Source organism: Podarcis vaucheri (genome assembly GCF_965113315.1).
Source record: "Podarcis vaucheri genome assembly, chromosome: 6".
NCBI classification, from domain to species: domain Eukaryota; kingdom Metazoa; phylum Chordata; class Lepidosauria; order Squamata; family Lacertidae; genus Podarcis; species Podarcis vaucheri.
In genome coordinates this window covers 76,685,413-76,707,435 of record NC_138764.1, presented here as the reverse complement: position 1 = coordinate 76,707,435, position 22,023 = coordinate 76,685,413, and the positions used below count along the sequence as shown (strand labels likewise).

At 44.2% G+C, this 22,023-nt stretch overlaps 1 protein-coding gene across 2 annotated transcripts in view; it reads right to left on the bottom strand.

Moving 5' to 3' along the window:
- Positions 1 to 22,023, bottom strand: part of MYH7B (myosin heavy chain 7B) — a 52,286-nt gene that overhangs the window by 10,429 nt on the left and 19,834 nt on the right. For both annotated transcript variants that reach the window (XM_082225758.1, XM_082225759.1), the window contains 23 exons: positions 21,512 to 21,575; positions 21,301 to 21,399; positions 19,383 to 19,486; positions 18,407 to 18,545; positions 17,316 to 17,434; positions 16,630 to 16,779; positions 15,979 to 16,149; positions 14,780 to 14,959; positions 14,554 to 14,686; positions 14,203 to 14,279; positions 12,407 to 12,494; positions 11,222 to 11,339; positions 10,152 to 10,275; positions 8,911 to 9,047; positions 7,872 to 8,127; positions 6,802 to 7,044; positions 6,200 to 6,376; positions 5,266 to 5,411; positions 4,231 to 4,321; positions 3,483 to 3,872; positions 2,397 to 2,523; positions 1,109 to 1,227; positions 41 to 237 (listed from right to left, as the gene is read on the bottom strand). In XM_082225758.1, coding sequence (XP_082081884.1) covers positions 41 to 237; positions 1,109 to 1,227; positions 2,397 to 2,523; positions 3,483 to 3,872; positions 4,231 to 4,321; positions 5,266 to 5,411; positions 6,200 to 6,376; positions 6,802 to 7,044; positions 7,872 to 8,127; positions 8,911 to 9,047; positions 10,152 to 10,275; positions 11,222 to 11,339; positions 12,407 to 12,494; positions 14,203 to 14,279; positions 14,554 to 14,686; positions 14,780 to 14,959; positions 15,979 to 16,149; positions 16,630 to 16,779; positions 17,316 to 17,434; positions 18,407 to 18,545; positions 19,383 to 19,486; positions 21,301 to 21,399; positions 21,512 to 21,575 — 3,449 coding nt within the window. The remainder of the gene's footprint in view (positions 1 to 40; positions 238 to 1,108; positions 1,228 to 2,396; positions 2,524 to 3,482; positions 3,873 to 4,230; positions 4,322 to 5,265; positions 5,412 to 6,199; positions 6,377 to 6,801; positions 7,045 to 7,871; positions 8,128 to 8,910; positions 9,048 to 10,151; positions 10,276 to 11,221; positions 11,340 to 12,406; positions 12,495 to 14,202; positions 14,280 to 14,553; positions 14,687 to 14,779; positions 14,960 to 15,978; positions 16,150 to 16,629; positions 16,780 to 17,315; positions 17,435 to 18,406; positions 18,546 to 19,382; positions 19,487 to 21,300; positions 21,400 to 21,511; positions 21,576 to 22,023) is intronic.

The window sequence follows — 22,023 nt, the reverse complement described above, 5'->3', positions numbered from 1 at the left end:
CAAAATTTATTCCGCATGCATTGCCACCTCTAGGACTTACTTGGCTTCCTCTAACTCTTCTGTCCTCTGGATGGCATCTGTCTCGTATTTGGTCCTCCACTGGGCCACTTCTGCATTGGCCTTTGACAGGGACCGCTGGAGCTCTCCCTTGGCCTCCACTTCCTCCTCATACTGCTCCCGCAGAAGGTCACAGTCATGGCGGGAAGCTTGCAAAGCATGAGCCAGAGCGTTCTTGGACTGGAAGGTTGGAATCGCACGCATTAAAATGGAAACAAGGCCTCTCTCCCTTGCGTGTGTCCATTTATCAAGGAGTAGATAGTTCTAACTCCCCAGTGTGTCAAATGAAGGCTGGGGTTCAATACATTCTGACAGATTATTCTTCAATAAGTTAGGACCAACTGTTTGTGAAGATGGTTGCCTTCTATGCAAAAAATATACACAGTATGCAGGGTAGGAGGAGCTGGGCTCTTTATGGACACTCACCAAGGGGCCTGTGACAGCCATTGGAGCAGATACTCTTGAGAGCTCAAGGTGGATGAGTCAACAAGGAAAACAGTCCACTGACTGGCCATGCCAATCGCCCAACATAATCACCACACCTGCCCTGTCCTGGCTGAACCAGAAGCCATGGTTTTTCTTATTTACAGTCTTTATGGAACTGTAGAAGAATCAAGGCTACTGTTGTCTCCCTTTCGAAAAACATCTTTCCCATCAGTTAACATACTGAAAATATTGCTGCAGCTATGGGAGTATAATTTACTGTCTTATTCACTCTCCCCATGGAAACGCAATATAATCTACATTAAAGGGTTCCCTTTATAGCATTATAGCCAAAAAGATAGGGATAGATCTCAAACATGCCCATGAAAGTCCTGTTCCTGAATCCTAAAAATATGCAGACTGTGGTTATTCAGTGGTATAGAAAAGCACTCTGCACATACTCAGAGGCACTTCTCCTTACTATTATTTGATATATTCCAGGATATCTTCTGGGTATTGAAAAATAGTTTCAGGGCCCAAGTGAGCCTCCCCGCAGTACAAATTAAGTCCTGGTTCCCTGTTACCAGCTCTTCACTGCAGGTGTAACCCCAGATGTATAAATGGTCACCTTAGTCTCTTCTTCTAGCTGTCTCTTGAGTTCATCAATGGTTTGCGTAAAGGAAGTCTTGCCGCGACTCAGCTGGTTTATAAAGGACTCCTTCTCTTCAAGAAGCCGGCTAAGTTCTCCTAATTTTGTAAAAAGCCAGATATCCCATTGACATTTCATTAGAGAACTCATCGTTTTCCATTCCTTTGAAATCCAAAATAGCCACACTGCAGTTTTCAGGACTGATCCAATACTGAACACAACTCATTTGAAGGTTATCAGCATGGGCAGGATGCAGACATTGGGTGGTATTCAGTTTGTCAGATGGAACAATCCCCTTCCCCTCCTTCACATGCTGTTCTAGCAGTTTTCCTGACTCTCTTGAGCTGTTTTTTTTTGGGGGGGGGGTGAAGGGGAAGGAAAGCCCCAGTGCACAAGTGAAAGTCCTTGTGCAGGCTTCCACTGGTGGGACTCATTAGCCCAACAGATTTTATGAATCCACCCCAATCCCCATAGGATAGATGTTATGAGATCTCAGTCTAATGTTCACCTCAAAAGACTGTAGCCACGTCAATCAAAATGGATTCAGCGCTTTCTCTTGGTGGCTCTAAAATCTAACTTGTTAGAAAGCCGAACCCAATGAATGTAATTAGCTCTGTATTTTCTGAAGCATTGCTACCAATTGGCATGAGCTTCATAAAGCTCCAAAATGGTTGACAATTCTAATCTTAGTTATTTATCATTGCAGGAGTGGCATCTTTAGGCAATTGCCAGGGCCTCAGTACCAGGCAGGGCCTTCTAATGATGCCTGCCATGTTCCCCTTCGATTGGTTTTTGGCTCAGCACTACAAGCAGGGCCAGGCAACGGCATCTAGCCAACGTTGTAATGTCCCACAATGCCCCTGATGTAGCATCAGTCACCACAGCTAGATAAATCCACCACGCCACTGACAGTGGAGAGTCGCCCATGAGAGGGCATTTTGCCCAGGGCCTCCCTCAAGCCTGGAGCAACACTCTGAAGTATGTAGACAGACAGCGACTTTTCCAGGGACATTCAATTAGCCTCCTCATGGCCAAGCGAGAATCAAAACCTTCATGCCTCAAGTTCAAACTCAACATGCCAAGATCCCCAAGGCCAATTGTCCAGCATGGATATTCTGCAGCTCTTCGTAGGCAATTTATCTGACATAAGAATATCTTGCATCATCAAGGCTACTTATCCAGACTGCTCTCTTCCTGGGGAGATCCAACATGCAAGCAATCAAGCCAGGTATCTAACAGAGGGAGCAACTTTGAAAGCAAAACATACCATTTTCAGTCTGCAGTCTCCCACGCTGGGTGCTGACTTCGGCTAGCTGACGCTGGAGTTCATCCAGCTTTGATTTGGTTTCGCTCAGCTGATCCTCATATGTTCGGCAGAGCTTTTCAGCATTTGCCTGCAACAGGGAAGAAAACTTTGTCTAGATGTCTGAATTGTCAATGCATTAAACAACTGGCTCGAGGCAGAGCCTAGGGCTGGATCATGGCCAGTGAAGAGCTCCAGTGCCCTCATGGTCTGCTCCCTGCGCCAGACTTGGCACTTACATGTAGATCACTGTCCCCATCATGCACAGTATACACGGTGCTTCCTAAAAAAAAGGCAGCTACCTTCTTCCCACCCTGACCAGTCAGAAGAATAAGAGTTTGGATTTGATATCCCGCCTTTCACTCCCTTTAAGGAGTCTCAATGCAGCTAACATTCTCCTTTCCCTTCCTCCCCCACAACAAACCCTCTGTGAGGTGAGTGGGGCTGAGAGACTTCAAAGAAGTGTGACTGGCCCGAGGTCACCCAGCAGCTGCATGTGGAGGAGTGGAGACGCGAACCCGGTTCCCCAGATTACGAGACTACTGCTCTTAACCACTACACCACACTGGCTCTTAATGATGTAAACTTGCACGGCAGAAAGTCAATGATGTAAACTTGCACGGCAGTGCTGGTCCTTGTCAACTGAGCAAACCAGCAGGGAACCTGTCAAGTTGAGGAACACTTCAGATCCAGAGAAAGGGAACAGAAATGCTGAAAAAGTGTACCTGATCCACTCCATCTGAACAACCGAACACTGTAATGGACTTCTAAGCTAAAGTCCACCTTAGCTGATTCATTGGGCTTATGGTGATTTTTTGAAGTCAGGGGGGAAATGAAAAATCAAGCTTCTTGAGATGCTGACTTCTGCCTCAGGACCAAATTACTGCTGTATGTGATACCTTCCTCCCTCAAGCCACCACCTGGCTTAGAGTTGCAGCACTAAACTAGCCCATTCACATTCATGCACGAAAAGCTCTACCTCTGCTCACAACATCTTCTCCTCCTTTCAACACATTAGTGCACAAGGAAGCATCAGCAAATGGCATTCACCTTGTTCTTGGTGAGGTAGTCAATGTTGGATGACAGATCATCCACCTCCATCTTCAACTCGCTCTTCTCCTTCTCCAGCTTCTGCTTCACGCGCTGCAGGTTGTCAATCTGCTCCCCCAGTTCCGCCACAGAATCTGCGTGCTTTTTGCGCAGGGCGGCAGCGGTTGACTCGTGCTGCAACGTGGCCTCCTCCAGGTCTCTGCGCAGCTTCAAGAACTCCGCTTCGCGCTTCTTGTTCAGCTCTATCTGGCAAGCCGTGGCGCCACCCGCCTCCTCTAGCCGCTCACTCAGCTCCTCCAGTTCATGCGCCACCTCTGCCCGCTGCTTCTCCACCTTGGCCCTGGCAGCTCGCTCGGCCTCAAGCTCCTCTTCTAGCTCCTCAATGCGGGCCTGCAAGTCGACAAAAGATGGCAGAAACCCCCAGGTAACTCTTCCCAGAATGAAAGGGGGAGGAGAACCCAAAGATTCTGATCAGGGTCGAGTGGCTCTAACACTTCTACCTGGGCTTCCAGGTAGAACACATGGATCATTGTGGTACCAAGTGGCCAAGAGCATCTACATTGCAGTGGATTACAGGAAATTCTTCAAAGGCCGGACCAAATGTTTGCCCCCTTTGACTTTCGGAATAAATGGTGGGCTTGCTCCCCACTTACCCCCCAAAATGTTCAAACCCAGCCCTGCTGCTGTAAAAAAAAATTCCCTTCCCTTTTTGTGCCTGATAACATCCTACACTTCCTCTTAGGTTTACCTGGAGCTCTTTAATTTTCTTCTGCAGCTGAATTGCAAGGACTTGCTCATCTTCAATTCTTGAATTTAACTGGTTCATTTCAAAGTCTTTCCTAGGAAAGAAAATAAGAACAAGCTGTGTTTATATCGGGACTGAGATAGATGCAATTGTCACTGCTAGGAGACTGAGGGAGGGTTGTTTCTACTCTGGTGGTTTGAAAATGTAAATGGTTTTTAAAAAATCATGTTTTTTGCGTTGTGGGACAAGACCATCTTGCTGAAAATATCATATAAAGGGGTGTTCACATATTACACACAAGGAGTACGCAATCTGTGTATCTGTGTAACAATAGTTGAGCTGCACACTTGCACAGTTATTCACAAGTTCAACAAGTGTTCAGTCTGTGTACAGAATTAGTTCAGCCGCACAAATCAACAAGTGTATACTCTTTGACACAAACACTTGTTCATGTGCAGAGACAGCTTGTACTTGTGTTCAGTGCAACATATGAATAAGGCTATAAAGCAGCTTAATTCTTTGAACCATGTAGCAATTCACTTGAGTTGAGAGCTGGGGCACAGATGAAGGCAGATTCACCAGCTGCCCCTGCTTTTCTTCACTGAGGGCAGTGATCTGAAGCCATAATGAGCATCTTAGTGGGTTGCACTGTGCAACTCATGCCCTTTCTCTGTTTCTCACTCCAGTAACTGAAGCTTCCAGGAGGACATGGGAAAAAGCAGGAGGGATAAATCCTAAATATGTGTGCTTAAGTCCCACGGACACAAATCAGACACAAAGCCCACCATTTCTATTTTCACTTGCATCTTCAACAATCCTTCATACAGCAGAGACTCGTACTCAAATTTGCCTTTCGATACTGCATGAAAATAGAGAAACCTTTTCAACCTGTAATTATTGTTCCAAAATTCTAGTGCAGAAACAATTCTGCATCTGTTGTGAGCTATTATCTCACATCTGTTGGTAGGCTGATATCAAGCAGCTTGCTTAACCCAGTTTGGTTTGATTGGGTGGTATTTCCATCAATTGCATGCTCACTTCTTGAGTTTCTCTTCCAGCTGCTGCTTATCATTCTCCAGATCCATCACAGATTCCTGAGTGAGCTTCAAATCGCCTTCCAGCTTGCGTTTTGCTCTTTCTAGGTCCATCCGTATCTTCTTCTCTTGTTCTAAAGCACTTTCCAGCTGGAGAGCACAAAGAATAGTGAAGGGAAATGAGAAAGTCACAGAACATGCTTTGCTCACCTGATTTACCCTTTCTCCCAAAATGGTCCTCCATGCAATGATGTCAGAGATAGAGAACCCATGTCCCTCCAAATGTTGTTGGACTCCAACTCCCAACAGCCCCAGCCAGCACTGCCAATGGGCAGGGATGGTGGCATTTGTAGTCCAACACCATCTGGTGGGTCACAGGTTCCCCAACAGAAGCTCAGCCAGCTGGAAACATTACAGAAGCATCTACCCCAAAAAGCACATTGTTATGGAGCTAGACATTTTGCTGTCTGAGGCCAAAGGCAAGATGGCACCCCCCACCCACCCCTTCTACACACAGAAGGTGACTAGACCAGCAGTTGAATCTCACTTCTACACAGGCAATGTTAGTGGCACAGTGTCCTCCAAGGCACCTGAGGGCAGCAGGCTAGTTTAAGGGGGTTAGATCTGTCCTCTAATAGTGGGGGAAGCTGTCTCTCACCACAATCATCTGTTGACACACTCTGCCTAATGGTAGGGCCAGTTCTGGACTGGAATATTTGAAAGGCAGATATTCCTGGGCAGGCATTTCAAAGAACTGGACAAGTAGATATTGTTAAGGTTTCTGAGACTGATACTTTTCCAGCAAAGCATTTATGGTTGCACACTCTAGTGAGCTTTTAGCCAGATCTCTGGACAAAATGGGTTTCACAGATCCTCTATCATCCCAGAAGCCTCAACTTTTACACCACCACAGACATTTTTCATGTGCCTTGACTCACGTCATCCACTTGTTGCTCCAACTTGACTTTAGCCTTGGTCAGAGTGTTGACTTTGTCCTCCTCAGCCTGAAGGTCATCCAGAGCTTGCTGGTGGGCCTCCTGCAATGCCTTTTTCTCCTTGGTCAGCTTAGCAATGACCTCATCCAAAGCAGCCATTTCTTCAATCAGGTTTTTCACCTACGATGGTGTGACAAAAGCTTAGAGGGTTATATGAATAATATGGAAGAGTGAAAGGATGCACAAATGTAAAATTCGGCCGGCCTTTGGTGAAGCATAACAACATTCATCACAGAAGATGGTAATTTTTAAATACCTATCAACTACAAAAGAAAAGTGGTGTAAATTCATGCTTTCACCCCACCCTTTATGCCACTGCCCCAATAAACCAAATGTGTTATTTCTGCTAAAAGAGAAGACAACTTTTCTTTTCTTTTTGTGCTGTTTTGAAATCACACAACACGAATCCTCTGTTAAACTAGTGGCACTTTCAGGTATCACAAAACCAGCAGTAGTTTGTGCTGATTTTGTACTCTACCTGCTTTTCTTTATTCTTTTCGTACTGCCATTACCTGTTTTTTTATTTGTATCCTAATGGTGCTCACCTTGTTTTCTGTGGCATGCTTCTCCTTCTCCACCTTGGCCAAGGTGATCTCCAAGTCATCAATGTCTTTCTTCAGTTCAGCACATTCATCCTCCAGCTTTCGCTTCTTAGAGGTCAGGTCTGAGTTCATCTCCTCCTCGTCCTCCAGGCGCTCCATCAGTTCCTTCACCTTGGCTTCCAGCTGAATCTTGGTCTTGATCAAGAGGTCGCAGCGCTCTTCTGCATCAGCCAAGTTGTCCTGCTCCTGTTGAAGAATATCCAAGAGGAGGGAGCACTTTACCACACTGGGAGATGCTGCTGCTCCACTCTCAAGTGTGCAGATATATGAAATGTGCATGGTGGTTATGGTGCTGTTTTGTCTACTGTCTACAATAAGAGCCTCACTTTGACTGCCTTCAATTCTCCAGCTGAGAGAAACAATGAACCCATCAATTTGTTGAAGTCTGTCAGATCCACAGTTCTATCACATGTATAGAACCATGTAACGGGGCACAGAATCAAACATCTCAAGTACCTTATTTTTCATTTTAAATGCCCCTGACACACCACAAGTTTCTAGTTCTCATGGTTGCATGGTAAAAAGGGAAAACTAGTGTGTGGTACTTGATGAAGGTTCAGAAACTAGAAGGCATCTGCAAAAGAATTCCAAGACTATCTAAGTTGACTATCTAAGCCAGGCAAGGGCACTTGTGGCCACCAATGGAAAATGCAAGGCGTACCCCAAATGGCATACCTGATTCTTCAGGGGGATTATTCCCCCATCCAAACCAGGCTAAATTCTTACAGTATGCCATTGCCATGTTTCCATCAGCAAGACTTCAGTGCCTTGTCTCTGTGCATATTGTCTCTGTAGACTTCAGTATTCATCTTTTACCTTCTTAGTATATAATAGTCAGGGAGCCACATGGAGGAAGGCCGAGGGCCACATGTGACCTGCAGGTTGCACACTTGTGACTTACAGAAATGTTTGAAAGGAAAATGTCAAGGCCAGATTCACCGTCAGCTTCCTAAACTACATACAACACAATGCCTACCCTTCATTTGGAAAGCTCAGCTGGACATATTACTCACTGCTTGAAGCTGCAGTGACAGATCATTCTTCTCCTGGATGATGCTGACTTGCTTCTCTTCCAGCTCCTTGCGTTTAGCCTCCGACTTCTCCAGAGCTTCCTTCAGCTTCTGGAACTCCTCTTTGAGGGTGGCCATTTCCTTCTCAGTCTGAGCTGACTTGAGGAGAGGTTTGATCTTGAAGAAAAGCTTCATCCAGGACCAATTCTTGACTGCATTAAAAGCACGGATGTTCCACTGAATGGTGTAGAGTGCGTCCCTGTGGGGAATAAGTAACACATGTTGCAATGTCATTTGGTGGACACGCTTACTGCCTGATCACTGCCCATTATAGAGGCAGCAGATTCTTGCTCCCTCCTCAAACTATGAGCAATAAGCTACAGATTCCTGGAGGAAGAGATGCACAGAGGAACTCAGTATACACTAATTCAGCTTGTGTGCAGGTCTTTGCTGAAAATCAGATCTTTTCTGAAACTTAAAAATCACTGTATTAACATAGTGAGGAGTAGGGAGGAAGAGACGGAGTGGGGGCGAAAATCAGAAACAAATGTACGAAGGGTCTATTGGCCATGGCCAAGCAAACAAATGCTGATATTTTAAAGAAAATAGAGAAGAACTTGTTCAAGGAAATACTTCATATACCTAAATGTTAATATCTTTGCACTGTAATATTTTATAATATAACCCTCCCATCTGTTTTGAACACAAGATAGGCACAAAGTGGTTGTCTCTGTGAGTGAATGTAGCAGTAGCTGATACAGGTGCTGCATTGATGGAGCATTGATGGGGCATGCCAGCACCATTCTGAAATCCTGTCTCTTTTTCTGCTCTTTGAGGGCATGGCAACCATTTTGTGTTATGCCATACCCCCATAGCAGCCATTTAGTGGCTGCCATCCACAGTGCTTTCTCAAAATAATTCCAAACATGCCCACTGGCCCAAAGTGGTCTGCCCATCTGGTCACTGAAAGTGAAAAGTTTGAGAATATTCCAGCGGACGACATGCAAGGAGTTGCTGTGGCCAGGCTTGCGTGTTGCTATACCTTCTGCCAATGATCCACCCATACTCAATGCGCATCAACCGTCCACGCATCCTGGCCTGCAGGAGGGTGATAATCTTGGCCAGACGTTGATCTCGCATCTCCTCCAGGAGACCCAGCAAGCCTGCTTTGAAAAACACCTGCAAACAGGGAAAGTTGGAACAGAGGAGACACCAGTGTCACATCCTCTGAAGGACATTCTCCTTGTGCCAATTCCTTGCCCCCAAATTATAGAATACGGAAAAGGTGTCGTATATTTAATATATCAAATCACACAAGTCCACTCACCTCTCTTGGTTCGATGGCATTGCCCACCGAGATAATTGGCTCTTACCCGGTGGTTTTGCCTACCTCATACCAATTTGTCACAACTGGTTGGGCATTGGGGCAATCCTTTGTTTTGGATGGAGTGGAGGTTGTAGTCTCCGCCCGCCCCCCCCCCAAACGCTGGAGCATCTTGTTAAAGGGATCTGGGGGGAGTGGCCATGTTTGCATACCCAGAGGGGCCAGGGCTGAAGGCACTCCCCCAGTTGGTAGTCCCTGCGGGGGTCACCCTATTTGATATAAGTCTTAGGAACCCTCGCCTGGATTGACCACGCATCCCTTCCAACGGGTGGGCTGGAAGTATTTAGATTGCCCCATGCCCAAGCCAAACCTCTTTCATCTATATTCAATAAAGTTGTGGCCTGTTTTTACCCCAAAACCCAGTCTTATTGGTCTCTTATTTATATGGGTTGGGAAGTCCAATGCCTTGTCCTGCAATACCACTTACATGTAGATCCTAAAATAATTCTATTAGGTTAGCTAAGCAGGAAGTATAGCCACCTCATGGTATACTGGAAGTTGTAAGAATATGTATTAACTCTTAGTTTACCAGTAGTTGTAAGCATATGTGTTGCTAAATGATAGAAAACATTTACTGGGTTCAAGAAGGGTTCAAGAAGCATGGCTTAATTAAGTAGCTTTATTCATAAAAGTCATAAAAGCTTCTATAGGTTGATGCTACAGAAAGTAAGCACTGAACGAACAGGAAAGTATGCTAGTAAATCCGATGTCCTTAGCAAAACAATATGGTAGACACTGAAGAAGAAGTTTGAAACAGGGAGAATAAAATGTAGTGGATTTACTACCAGCAAGGGAAGTGTATGTAAAATTACACATGCACATTCTGACCATTCTCAAGGCTTTAGTTTTATGGCACAGCAAATCCCTTAATCCGCCCATTCAATTTGTGCACCATGTACCTTTGTGTGTCCAAACTTATATTGGGAGTGGTCAAGGTCCAAGGAAAGAAGCAGCTTCTCTGTGGCCTTCCTGCTATCCACAAATTTGTCATCAGGAATGGCAGCAGGATTCAAGATGCGGTAGCTGCAAAGATACAAGAGATGACGTCAGCACCCTCAGGAAGAGATGAGGAAAATCAAGAACACTTCTTCAACTAAGGCCTACCCACTGAGGTCATTTTGACAGAGGAGGGTTCTCTGCACATCTTTCCTAGCATGGGACAGATGTAGAGTGTGCTCCTGACACCAAGTTTTGTATTTATTGTTCTATTTTATTTTATTACTCCCTCTGGAGCAGGTGTGGGAAACTTTTGGCCTTCCAGATGTTACTGAACTGCAACTCCCAGCCATGGGCCATGCTTGCTGGGGCTGATGGGACTTATAGTTCAGCAACATCTAGAGGGCCAAAGCGCCCCACTCCCAGTCCTGCTCTAGAGATTAGACTGGGACATATGTTTTTATTTCTCACTGTGTGTTCATAGCATGTTGTCCAGGTCTTGCACAGCTGATATCATCAGCAAAGTTGAACAGAAAACTTAATTACCACTGCTTAATCTCCAGGCTGATAGCAGATAGACCGATGGACATGGGGAATCGAAACCGGGGAAGGGGGCGGAGATTTGGAATCCAAAGGGTGTAAAACTATATTTTGAATCTTTTTTTATCTTTTTTATCTTGTTTTGATGTGTTTATTAAAAAAGGGAATCCGTGGAAGGGAATTGGGGTGGACCTTGGGGGAATTTTTTTTTTTTTTAACGATGAAGGATGGTGGAATTCAAAGGGAAAGTGGTTATATAAGATGAACTAAATTAAATATTGGGTTAAACATAATAAGTTTTAAATTTGGGGTAAGAACTTGTGGAACTAAATTAATGGAGGGGGAATACAACAGGGGGAGGGATGGGGAAGTCCTGGAAAGATGTTAATGAAAGTAGGGTTTTAAATGTAAATGTTTTTTCTTTTTCTTTTGTTCTTTCTTTTTTGAGTTTTGGAAATTTCAATAAATATGATTTTTTAAAAAAATTAATTACCGCTGCTTAAAGTCAGCATAGAGGATTCTGTTTGGAAAGCCTTTCCGACAGATGCGGATGCCTTCTAGCACACCGTTACACCGTAGCTGATGCAGCACCAGGAAGGGGTCCATGACTCCTGCATGGGAAAGAAGGGAAGGACAGATCCTAACACCTCTCCTCAGCGATGAGCACTGATACTTTGAAAATAATAATAATAATTTACATTAGTGGCCAAAATTGTGGGAAAGTGTATTTCCGAGTTTTGATGGCTCATAACACCTGATTGGCTCTCATGCTCATTGGCTACATCCAAATGAAGGAAAGCTACTGTATATCTAGAAAAGGGAAGCAAGTTATGCTTCCTTTTTCTGGTTATTTGGCTATAACTTTTGATAGAATACAGATAATTGAACGAACTTTGTTGCATTACATTCTTCATTAAATTATCCTTCTATTGGTATATAATTTTATGGTATTACTCCCCAAAAAGTGGTGTTATGAGCCATCAAACCTCAGAAATACACTTTTTCAAAAAGGTTTCCACAATTTTGGCCACCAGCGTAGGCGTATTTGCATCCACGTAAGGCTAGAGAAATGAGGAAGAAGAAAAAAACACCTGCTACAAAGCTAAATGGTAGTACTAGCAGAATGCAAAACAAGGAACAAAGCAAAGGGAAAGGGATACCTTTACAGCCCAATTCTAAGAATATTTATTCAGAGCAAAGTCATACTATATGTTGGATCCAGACATGAACTTCCATGAATGGAAGGGCTCTTCCCATTTGCAGGAAGGGCTCCAGTCCACTCAAGGCTCCCTGTGGAGGAAAGGGCGGGAGGCTGATTCTTCTGTCCCCCAGCAGTCCCCAGCACCACCTCCCATGCTGTTTCAGAAGGTCTCCCAATCCTCCACAGCAACTCCTTCAGGGCCACAGGAGGAAGGAGGAATCAGCAAAAATAACCCTCCCCGCACAACTCCATTTCCTCCAGTGTGGCATCACAAGAGCACAACTCTACTCTGGACCTAAATGTAGAATTCAAGCCATAGTACTAGTGTTTTTAACCTGTATGAGGCTTGCGGCATTATTTACAGCAGATAAGCTTCACAGAGATGCCAAACAAATAATCATAAGAGTGTTGTCTGCAGACTTCCCCCTGGTCATTCTAATCCCTCACAGACAGAGCGTACTCTTTGCAGTAGTGTACCTGGGGTCTTTGTTTCATTGGGGATGATGCAGCGGACAAAATGAGGCTGGGTAGCACGCAAATTGGTCATCAGTTTGTTCAGGTTTTCCTATAAGGCAGACATACAGGGTTAAGTCACTTCACAGGCTCCCCCAAGTCCACGTCTGAGCAAAAGCCAAGGAGTTCGTTTTAACCTTTAAAGCCCTCTGCAGCTTAGGATCCAGATATCTGAAGGGCCGCCTCCTCTCACAGAAGCCTGTCTCATTATGATGATTTGCGTTTGAGGCCTGACTTTGGGTATCCCCATCACCCAGCTGCTTTTAAGGGCCTCAGGCACAGATTATTATTTCCTGGTCAACCCTGCTCCCTTATATCCCTTTATCTGGAGATTCTGGGAAGTGATTCTGGGACCCTGTGTGTACAAAGCATGTAGCCTGCTACTGAGCAGAAATTAAAATCCATGCACAGGTTAAGTGGTGGGCCTGGGGAAGGTTCAACTCCCCTCTAAGGGGCTCTGAAAATTGGGCTGCTCCCTCCTGACCACAGCCCTCTATCCCCCCACCACAGCACTCCCACTTTTTATGTGAATGGGGCAGGTCTGCTTTAAGCAAACAGAACTGGCACGTTTAGTTCGGCCATCCAATCTATTAAAAAACAAACAAACCCACAACTGCCCCATCAATGCTGCTAAATAACATGTTGCTGCTTCTGTACTCTCCACATGCCCAGTTTACCTTGCAATCTAAAACCATTCCTAACCCTCTTTGCTTTTAACCTTGTGGTTTCTGGATCATTCCTTGTGAAGCACTGTCTCTCAGGCAGATGGTTGCTGCTCTGCTAAGTGGCTCAATGTGTGGAGTGTTGTGTCCAGCTAACTCCCTCTCCCAACATGGGAAAGGCCAAGGGCCTGTTGCTCCAACCCTGGTAAGATCCATGTTTCTTTTCTTCTTCCCAAGGGTTCTCCTTCCCGCAGTCAAGAGTGAGGAGGAGAGAAGTAGCACAGACTTAAAGTGATGTTCATGTAATAAATTATCTAAACATCACTGCAAGTCTTAACTGCCTCTCCCTCAGCAACGGAGAAGCAGACAGGAACCATGTAGCGCAGACATCACAGGGGTGGAAATAAGCATTACTCTACTACAAATGGAACCTGACTCCTCCACATTCTAGCATTATTCCTATTCAAATGCTGATGCGATGATCACCAAGAGCTGGCAATAAGGTAAAGGTAAAGGGACCCCTGACCATTAGGTCCAGTCATGGCCAACTCTGGAGTTGCGACACTCATCTTGCTTTATTGGCCGAGGGAACTGGCATACAGCTTCCAAGTCATATGGCCAGCATGACTAAGCCGCTTCTGGCAAACCAGAGCAGCACACGGAAACGCCGTTTACCTTCCTACCGGAGCAGTACCTATTTATCTACTTGCACTTTGACGTGCTTTCGAACTGCTAGGTGGGCAGGAGCAGGGACCGAGCAACGGGAGCTCACCCCGTCATGGGGATTCGAACCGCCGACCTTCTGATCAGCAAGTCCTAGGCTCTGTGGTTTAACCCACAGCGCCACCCGCGTCCCTACAATACAGGGATAGTTACAGCTGTTATTCCTGAGCAATAATATTCTCAAAAGGGGAGAGCGCTCTGGGCCAACTGAGGGAAGAATAGCCAAGCCCCAAAAGTCTTTAGTGTCTGCTTGGTGTTCCAAGACTTCACGTTCAGGTTATTGCCTGGAAGAAGTGCCATGCGTATACAGAGAGAGAGCCAAGTGAGATTCTAGCCAGCAGTTCTGCTTACCATGGGGAGTGGGCAAACACTTACCTTATGCAGCTGGGACACAGTTTGAAACGAAGCTGCCTTCTTGCGCTTCTCTTTGCCACCTGTCCTGGTTGCATCATCTGCCCAACGAAATGTCAGTTTATTGCCTTAATGGTGTTAATTTGGTTCAGGTCCTTGGTTGGTTCCCAAGAGCTGTGAGACCAACCCTATCGCTCAAGTTATAGGACAATTAATTCTCCAGCTCTATTGACTACCCAGGCCCAGAGAATGGTCTGAACTCTACACATCTCTGAAGCTAAACAGGGGTCAGCCTGGCCACTTTCTGGCTTTTCAGATAACCTTACATATTCTGTATTTAGTGCTTTGTTTGGCACAGATGGGAACGCCGCTCACCTGAAGAAGAGGACACATAGTTTTCATATAAAGTGGCCAGCAGCTTATTTTGTGATTTTTGGAAGATGGTTACCACTGTCTCATTCAATGGGTCTTTGTTCTTGTCTAGCCAGCCAACAATGTTATAGGGCACCTGCCAAAGAGCAAAACCAGCTGTAACAGAGACAGAAAACAGAAAAGCAACACTAAAAACCCTGTATATGGGAGCCGGGAAATGAAGACATACCACTCCAGCATAGTGCACCAGTTCAAAGTGGGCTTCATATTTGCGCTTCTTATCTGGCCGTGGCTTTTGGAAGTTGGGTGATTTCCCAATGTGGTTGTCATACAGTTTGGCCTTGAATGACATATCAGAGGCTTTGGGGAACATGCATTCTTCCTCCAAAATGGAGAGGATTCCCATTGGCTGCAAGGAAAGGATACCGATCAACAAACTGGAGGCAAGTTCACTTGGTGTTAATATTAGTCCTATGTGAGAGGAGGATAGTCTAAGCAATAACCACTTCCATGTGATGAATGTTATAAAAAGGCTTCTAAAGTTAGCATGCAAAGTATAAGAAAAACCATATTCAATCCATTCATAGAGTGGGAGTGGGGAAAAGTACTTCCAGGAAGTGGAAAAGTCACCACAAAAGAATGCTTCCCTTCAAAATTGCTATACTGTTCGTGTGAAAGCAAGCTTGTGCAGTAGGATGACAAACAACTATGCCATGGGGGAAATGCTTTTGTTCTACCATGTTGGTAAAGTGATTTTAATTTTTCAGGCCACTGTATTATGTGCACATTGAATAGTGATTTGATCACACTTTCTTTCAGCTCAAAATGGTTGCTTGCCCCTGTCCTAGTTCTAAAGGTGTTCTATTTACCATGTTTTCAGTAGAAGAATGCAGCACCCTGGAGCTGTAGAACATAATTTTATGAGGATGGTTCCTTTTTGTCTCATGAAAAAAGCAGTATAAACATTATTTCCAACCTAATTTTACTTTATGTTGTTCTTCCCAAAGAGAACTGGGGAACAAGGAGCCATGAGAAGTTTTCAGAAGCTGAAATAAGTCAGTTGCCAATGGGAGTTAAATGTTTAAATTGTTCCTTTGCTACTGGAAATCACTTTTTAAATTCACATTGTAGCTTGCAAGTAAGTGTCTCTTACAGTGAGGCCAATTTCAGCAAGCCGGAACCACTAGCCAGAATGAATGGAACCAGGTTTCAGTCAAAAGTATGTAAAAACCTTGTTACAACAGAAAGGAAATTAATTTTTACTTTGCTCTGTTGTGAAAGTATTGGCCTGCCAGACTCATCTGGCAAATTGGCTAGAAACAAGAGGACGTTAGAACCGATGTAGCCACATTTCCATTATCACTCAACCTTTTCAATGACATATATAAAGCCAGCCATATTAGTTGTACAATCATGCCTCAATCTTACCTTTTCAATCAGGTCAATACAAGCCTGCAGGTCCAGGCCAAAGTCAATGAAGACCCACTCAATTCCTTCCTTCTTGTATTCTTCTTGTTCCAGGACAAACATGTGATGGTTGAAAAACTGTTGCAGCTTCTCATTGGTGAAGTTGATACATAGCTGTTCAAAGCTGTTAAACTGCAGGCAGAAAGTGAACGCCTAAGAGCTTGGAGACTTCACTGCACAACTCAAGATACTCCACTACCAGTAGCCTCGGAAGAGTAAAAACCACCCATCACTTTCCAGCTGTTGATCAGATCTGGTGACAATTGGCCAGCAGGTTTGCCCCCACACATAAATTCCTGGTTGAACAGGAATGCCATAGTTAACTGAATGAAAATGGCTACGCACCACAACCAGGTTACCTGGAGCTCCAAGCATGCCAAGTGTATTGAAACCCTAGGTATGATCTCTAATGCAGAATTGTCAACAACCTCACCAAACTGGATCCAATTCTATAGCTCAGATGAGTTCTGAATTTTCACGATATCTCTTTCAGCCTGCCAGCAACTTTCTTTGGGCGAGGAAGTCAGCAGCAGTATGGCATGTGTATTTCATTCTTAGCAACACTTCCCCTCCATTACACAGTGCAAAATGTGGGCTAGTTTTCAAACCCACCTCAAAGATCTCAAATCCAGCAATGTCCAGAACTCCGATGAAGAACTGCCTGGCTAGTTTAGTGTCCAAAGTTTTGTTGATACGAAAAACCAGCCACTTGAACATGCGATCATAGGTAGCTTTGGCTAAGGCTCCCACTGCATACACAACCTGCAAATAATTATGTAACGATAATTGGTCAGAATTTATATTTGTTCGTTTCTGATGGTGTTACATAGCAATAATGATGACAACAACAACAACGGCGATGATGATAGTAATAATAATTTTATTATTTATATGCCACCCAGCTGACTGTGCTTGGCGACATGGTCAAGCACAGAAAAGGGAGGGAGGCTATTTATAAAATAGAATCAGTATGTTTCAGCTGACAATGATGAAATAGTTTCTGGATAACTAAAGACACAATCCTGTGCATATGCGCACTGAACTCAGTTGGGCTTTATTCTGAGGAAACATGCCAAGAATCAGGCTGCATGTGTCACTGCTGCTATTTGATAATTTAAGCACAGGCAATTTAAGTGACCACCACTCTTTTGCTTGAAATATATATTTTCCACAAGTGACACGTCTTAACACAGAGATTAAGATGCACAACCTTTCTCCCAGGTGCATCGCTAAGAGGTCCTATGGGAAACTGGAAGCAGGGAGGCATAAGGCCAAGCCGTACAGTCCAAGAAGCTCACCTGCTCCACATTCTGGCCTTTGGTCACATACTCATTTCCAACTTTCACCCTAGGGTGGAGCAGTCCCTTGATCAGGTCACTTGAGCTGATTCCCATGAGGTAAGATGCTTTATCGGCACCTGCAGTTCAATAAAAAATCATAAATAAGAAAGTGGTCTTGATGAGAAATAAATGTGGGTTCCTGTAATTTAGAACCCCTTGATTAAGAGCCATCACCCAGCAGGAACTGCTTATAGTTCAAGCCAATTAAAGGCAGACCAATTTGGGCTCCAGCAGGTAGTAATAATAAGATCAGAGATTTATAAATCCTAACACATGTGCATTCTGGTCTATAAAAGCTGATGATGCCACAATAAATTTGTGTGACTGCTCCCAGACTAGCATTATACTGGTGGGGTTCAACTGCCTACTGGCAGGTTCAGGTTGTGCCACTGAAGTGGATCATACCACTCTTGTACACCCCCCTCCCAAAGAAACAGATTGTTTGCTGTAAGGAAAGGGACAGGAAAATGCACTGGAAAGTGTGGGGTAACAATTACTTGCCTATGACATAGTTTAAGCTTCCTGCAAGCAAATAAGAAAGATTGCTTATAAACAGTGGATTTTGTAGAACTCCCCAGAAACTTTGTACAGACAAATAAGGATGAATTCTCAAAGAAACAGGTTGTCTGGAAGTGACCTTAGTCTTTTCAGAAGGGCTGAGGGAGCTAAGAGCAAGGTGTTGTCCAATGAGCACCTATGCAATTGTGCCCTCCCCACAGCCAGTTTATGAGGACCCTGGAGAAGCTTATCTTGGTAGCTCCAGAGAACAGCCATTCCTACATTCACAAATGCTCCCAAAGCTGAGTTGACAAAAAGCTAAGTAATGGCCGCTGAGAGAAAGTAAGAGGGTTTAAAAGGGGGGGGGGGAGGGCAGGATAGACATCAGCAGTGGGTCCCAAATGCCACTGGGCTTGGCAGCTGCTTGAGCTCATCAGGTGCTTTTGCTGGCTCTGCTTCCAAGTACCACCAGACTGCTAGTTTTGCTGCAACAGACTGATCTGGCGGCCACAATGCGATTTGTAGGCAGCAATGTAGGCAAACTCCCTTACTTTCAGTGCCTTCAGCCTCTGCCTGTTCTTCACGTTGTTTCTGCTTGAATTTCATGTTGCCAAAGTGCATGATGGCTCCTACTATCTTATAGCAGCCATATTTCTCCTCGTTGCTGAAGCCCAGGATATCCATAGCATGCTGCGGAAGGAATCAGACAAGGTGTGGTCACGCCACCGCCATCATTCCATTAACAAACAGAAAAGGACGAATTCAGGATGTACTGGCTTCAATCCAGAAGGACTGCTGCACCCTTCTGGTGATGCAAATCTAAGCAAATGACAAATGCACTATACTGGCTTGTCTAGCTGGCATTTCTTTCACGCTGCTAAAATATACCTCATTAAACTTAAGTAATAACTCTCAACAGCCTATATATGCAGGTTTTTGCTATTTTGCATTTTCTGTGCATCTGAGTTGAGTTCATAGTGTTTTCCATGGTGCCCCCTTCAGACCCCTGCCATAAAATTTTCTAGCATGCAGATAATCTAAAACAGACAAATCCCGAAGCCCATGAACTTTTTGTCAGGAGGCTGGTTGGCAGAATCATTGTGGAGAGGGTAGAAGAGGGTGAGGAGAGAAGGGTGTGGCAGAAAGAGAGAGAGAGAGAGAGAGATCCCACAGAGAGTGCTGTGAGCCAGACTGAGAATCTTGGGAAGACGCAGGCTCCCCACCCCTTAAATAAGAAAAGGATGCATGATTCACATCAAAACCAGTGCCATTTGAAATGGCTAGCTATGTAGCAACAAATGGGAACAGTAGTTTGTTAAGAGTGCTGGGAATTCTAGTTCAGTTGGGGGGTAAAGTACAGTTTCCAGGATTCTTTGTGGAAAACAACTGTGCTTATTATATTCATTTTCTCCCCCCCCCCCCAAAAAAAAATGGGTCTCGGAAGCAGTTCATGAGGCTAGACTGTGTCCATGCGTCACAAAGAGACTTTGACACCCCCAGTTGATTTCACAGTGGATTAACACATACATCTGTAGCCAAGAGTTCCTCTCCATCGTCCAGGTTGTCTACAGTTGTTACACCTTGTGAGCAGAAATGGTAGTCATAGGGGTTGGAAGACAGCAGCAGCATATCTGGGGGGGAAACAGACAGAAGATGAGTTCTTTGTTTCACAGCATATTGTGGGTACATGCCCAATTTGAACTATGAATCAAGTGGCTATGAATCAAGGATCAGCTTGGAAGTTTCAGCCTCAGAGGCCACATAGTCTCCATTACGCGGCTACCAGAAAGGCATGTGCATTGTATAGTTGCATCTCCCGCCAGCTATCTTAGGAACACCCTTGGGCCGCTGACTGATTTAGAAGTGGTCAGCCTTGGCCTTGTGAGCACCAGATAAGATTACTGCTCAGTAGAGCTCTCCAGACCTGCCTAATAAGGTATTGTTTGTCACCGAGCAGCAAGAGCAGCAGGCCGTAGCCCAGATTCCTTACTGCCATGACAGGACACTATGCTAAAAATCCCTGTCCGGTCGGAAAAGGGTTTCGCCTACATTTCCTATTTCACAGCATCGGGTTCCATACTGGAAAGATGCCTTGAGTGCAGATCATAGCATGACTGGGAGGGATCATTATTGGACAAGCTTGCCATCCTCTCAGAGAGAGGTCCTACATGAATATGTCTGAAGGACCTCCCTGCTCACAGTGCTCTTATTTGTGTGAGGTTTGTAGGAGCAAACAGGGAGAGAAAGATTGAAAGGGAGCAAGTGCAAACCTTCTCTGTGATCCAGTTCTGGTCAAGCACAGTTACCCGTTCCATCAATATGTAGATAGGGATGCCCATCAAAATGGGCATCCTGTTGACAGTAATGACATGCCGATGAATGGTATTTACGTAAATGACAACTGTATTCAAATACACATCTGAATAATCCCCTGTAGGTTCTGATCCAGAGGGTGATACATGTGTGTGAGTCTGCCCACACACATATCTATGTTTCTATTATCTATCTCTTGATCTGGCTCAGAGGTACAGCTTTTGGATCAATTACGTTAAACATCCGACTGATATGCTCAGAATCATGGACCCAAGAACAAAAGGTGCTTAGGACTAAACAGAATTTTGAGCAAATTAAAAAAAAAAAAGATAAAATGTTCAAAATTCGAATTGTACTTTCAAATATGCTCAATTTTCACTTTTTAAATTGAAATTTGAGGGCTACTTAAAACATTCTTAAAACTTAATTCCCATTTGTAACTTGCCAGATTCAATATTCTACATCCGACTGTAATAGTCATTGGGCAGGTTATAAACGTATTTACATAAATAAGTCTCGGAAACAAGGTTCACTTTAAGTGCACTGATAAGCACAAGCCTTTTCAAAGCACCGGTGCCAATGTCACAAATATTAGGTTAGCCTAAATTTCAAAAGCACTGAGCAGATATAAGGTGTGTTGACATTGGTGGTATCTAGGAGTGTTCAGCAGGAAGGATGGACAAATTTGTCAGGGTCAGTTTCTTATGTTTCCGGTTTTTTCCCCAGTCTGAGATTTTTTTAAAAGAAGATCCTCATGAAAATTCATCAGCATTTTCATGCAAATTTCTCCTAACATACACATTTTTGCATAACATACACATTTTTGCAAAGCAGTTTCCCCTAATATAATGCACTTTTGTATGTTATTTTTTCCTACTATTTGCATTTTGTGATACATTTATTGGCTTGTACAATTCAGAGAAGTGTCAATTTCAAAGGATAGCTGTGTTTTGGGCCACACATTGTTTTGAAAAGTGCACATTTGTTTTTAAATGTGAATGAAATTGAATTTATTCCTCATCCCTACTCAGTAGGGATATCATACTGAGCACAGCTCTTTTGTGATCATCTGCATTGTGCTTTCCAAACTTGATTGTCAAATTTATTTGTATATTATTTTAGTGCCTCTCACCTTGGAGTTCTGGCTTCTTTCCAGAAAGGATTTGATAGTAGATGTGGTAGCTCCTCTCTCCTGGCTGCTGGAAAATCACTCTCGATTTTTCCAGCAAATCTAGAAACAACAGGTAAGAAATCAGATTGCGGGGTTACTACTTCAAGGGTTTACCAAACTGCTCAAATTAAAAACAAGATGGGATGTCATGTGACATCAGCCATTTACTCACAGATGTCAATGTCAGCAGAAGCCAGCTTCCCTGAAGGACCAAAATGGATGCGAATGAACTTGCCCTGTTTTGATGGGAAGGAAAAAAGGCAAATGAATATAAGTACTCACTATGACCTGCAGGCTCTTAAAGAGGAAACCTGCTGTATTCAAAGTAAGATAATTTGTGCATCTAGGCCAGTATTGTCTGCTCTGACAGACAATAGCCAGATAGAGGGATAAAGTGCCGCCTGATTATAGCCTCTGAAATTGCTGTTCAAGGGGAACTCCTACTGGCACCAATGGAACTGCCCCTTGGCATGCAAATAGAAGCTTCAGATTTTTGTTGTGATAGGTAAGGATGAAGTTAAACTTCCCATCCCCACCTGTCTTCACACAGCCCCAAGGCTCCTCATGCTTTCCCATACTTGCTATTTCCATAACATAAATGTGCAGCTTTAATTGTATTCACATTTTAATCATATTGTGTTTGGTCATAACTCCCTTTCCTCAGAGGCTGATTTCTCTCTTCCA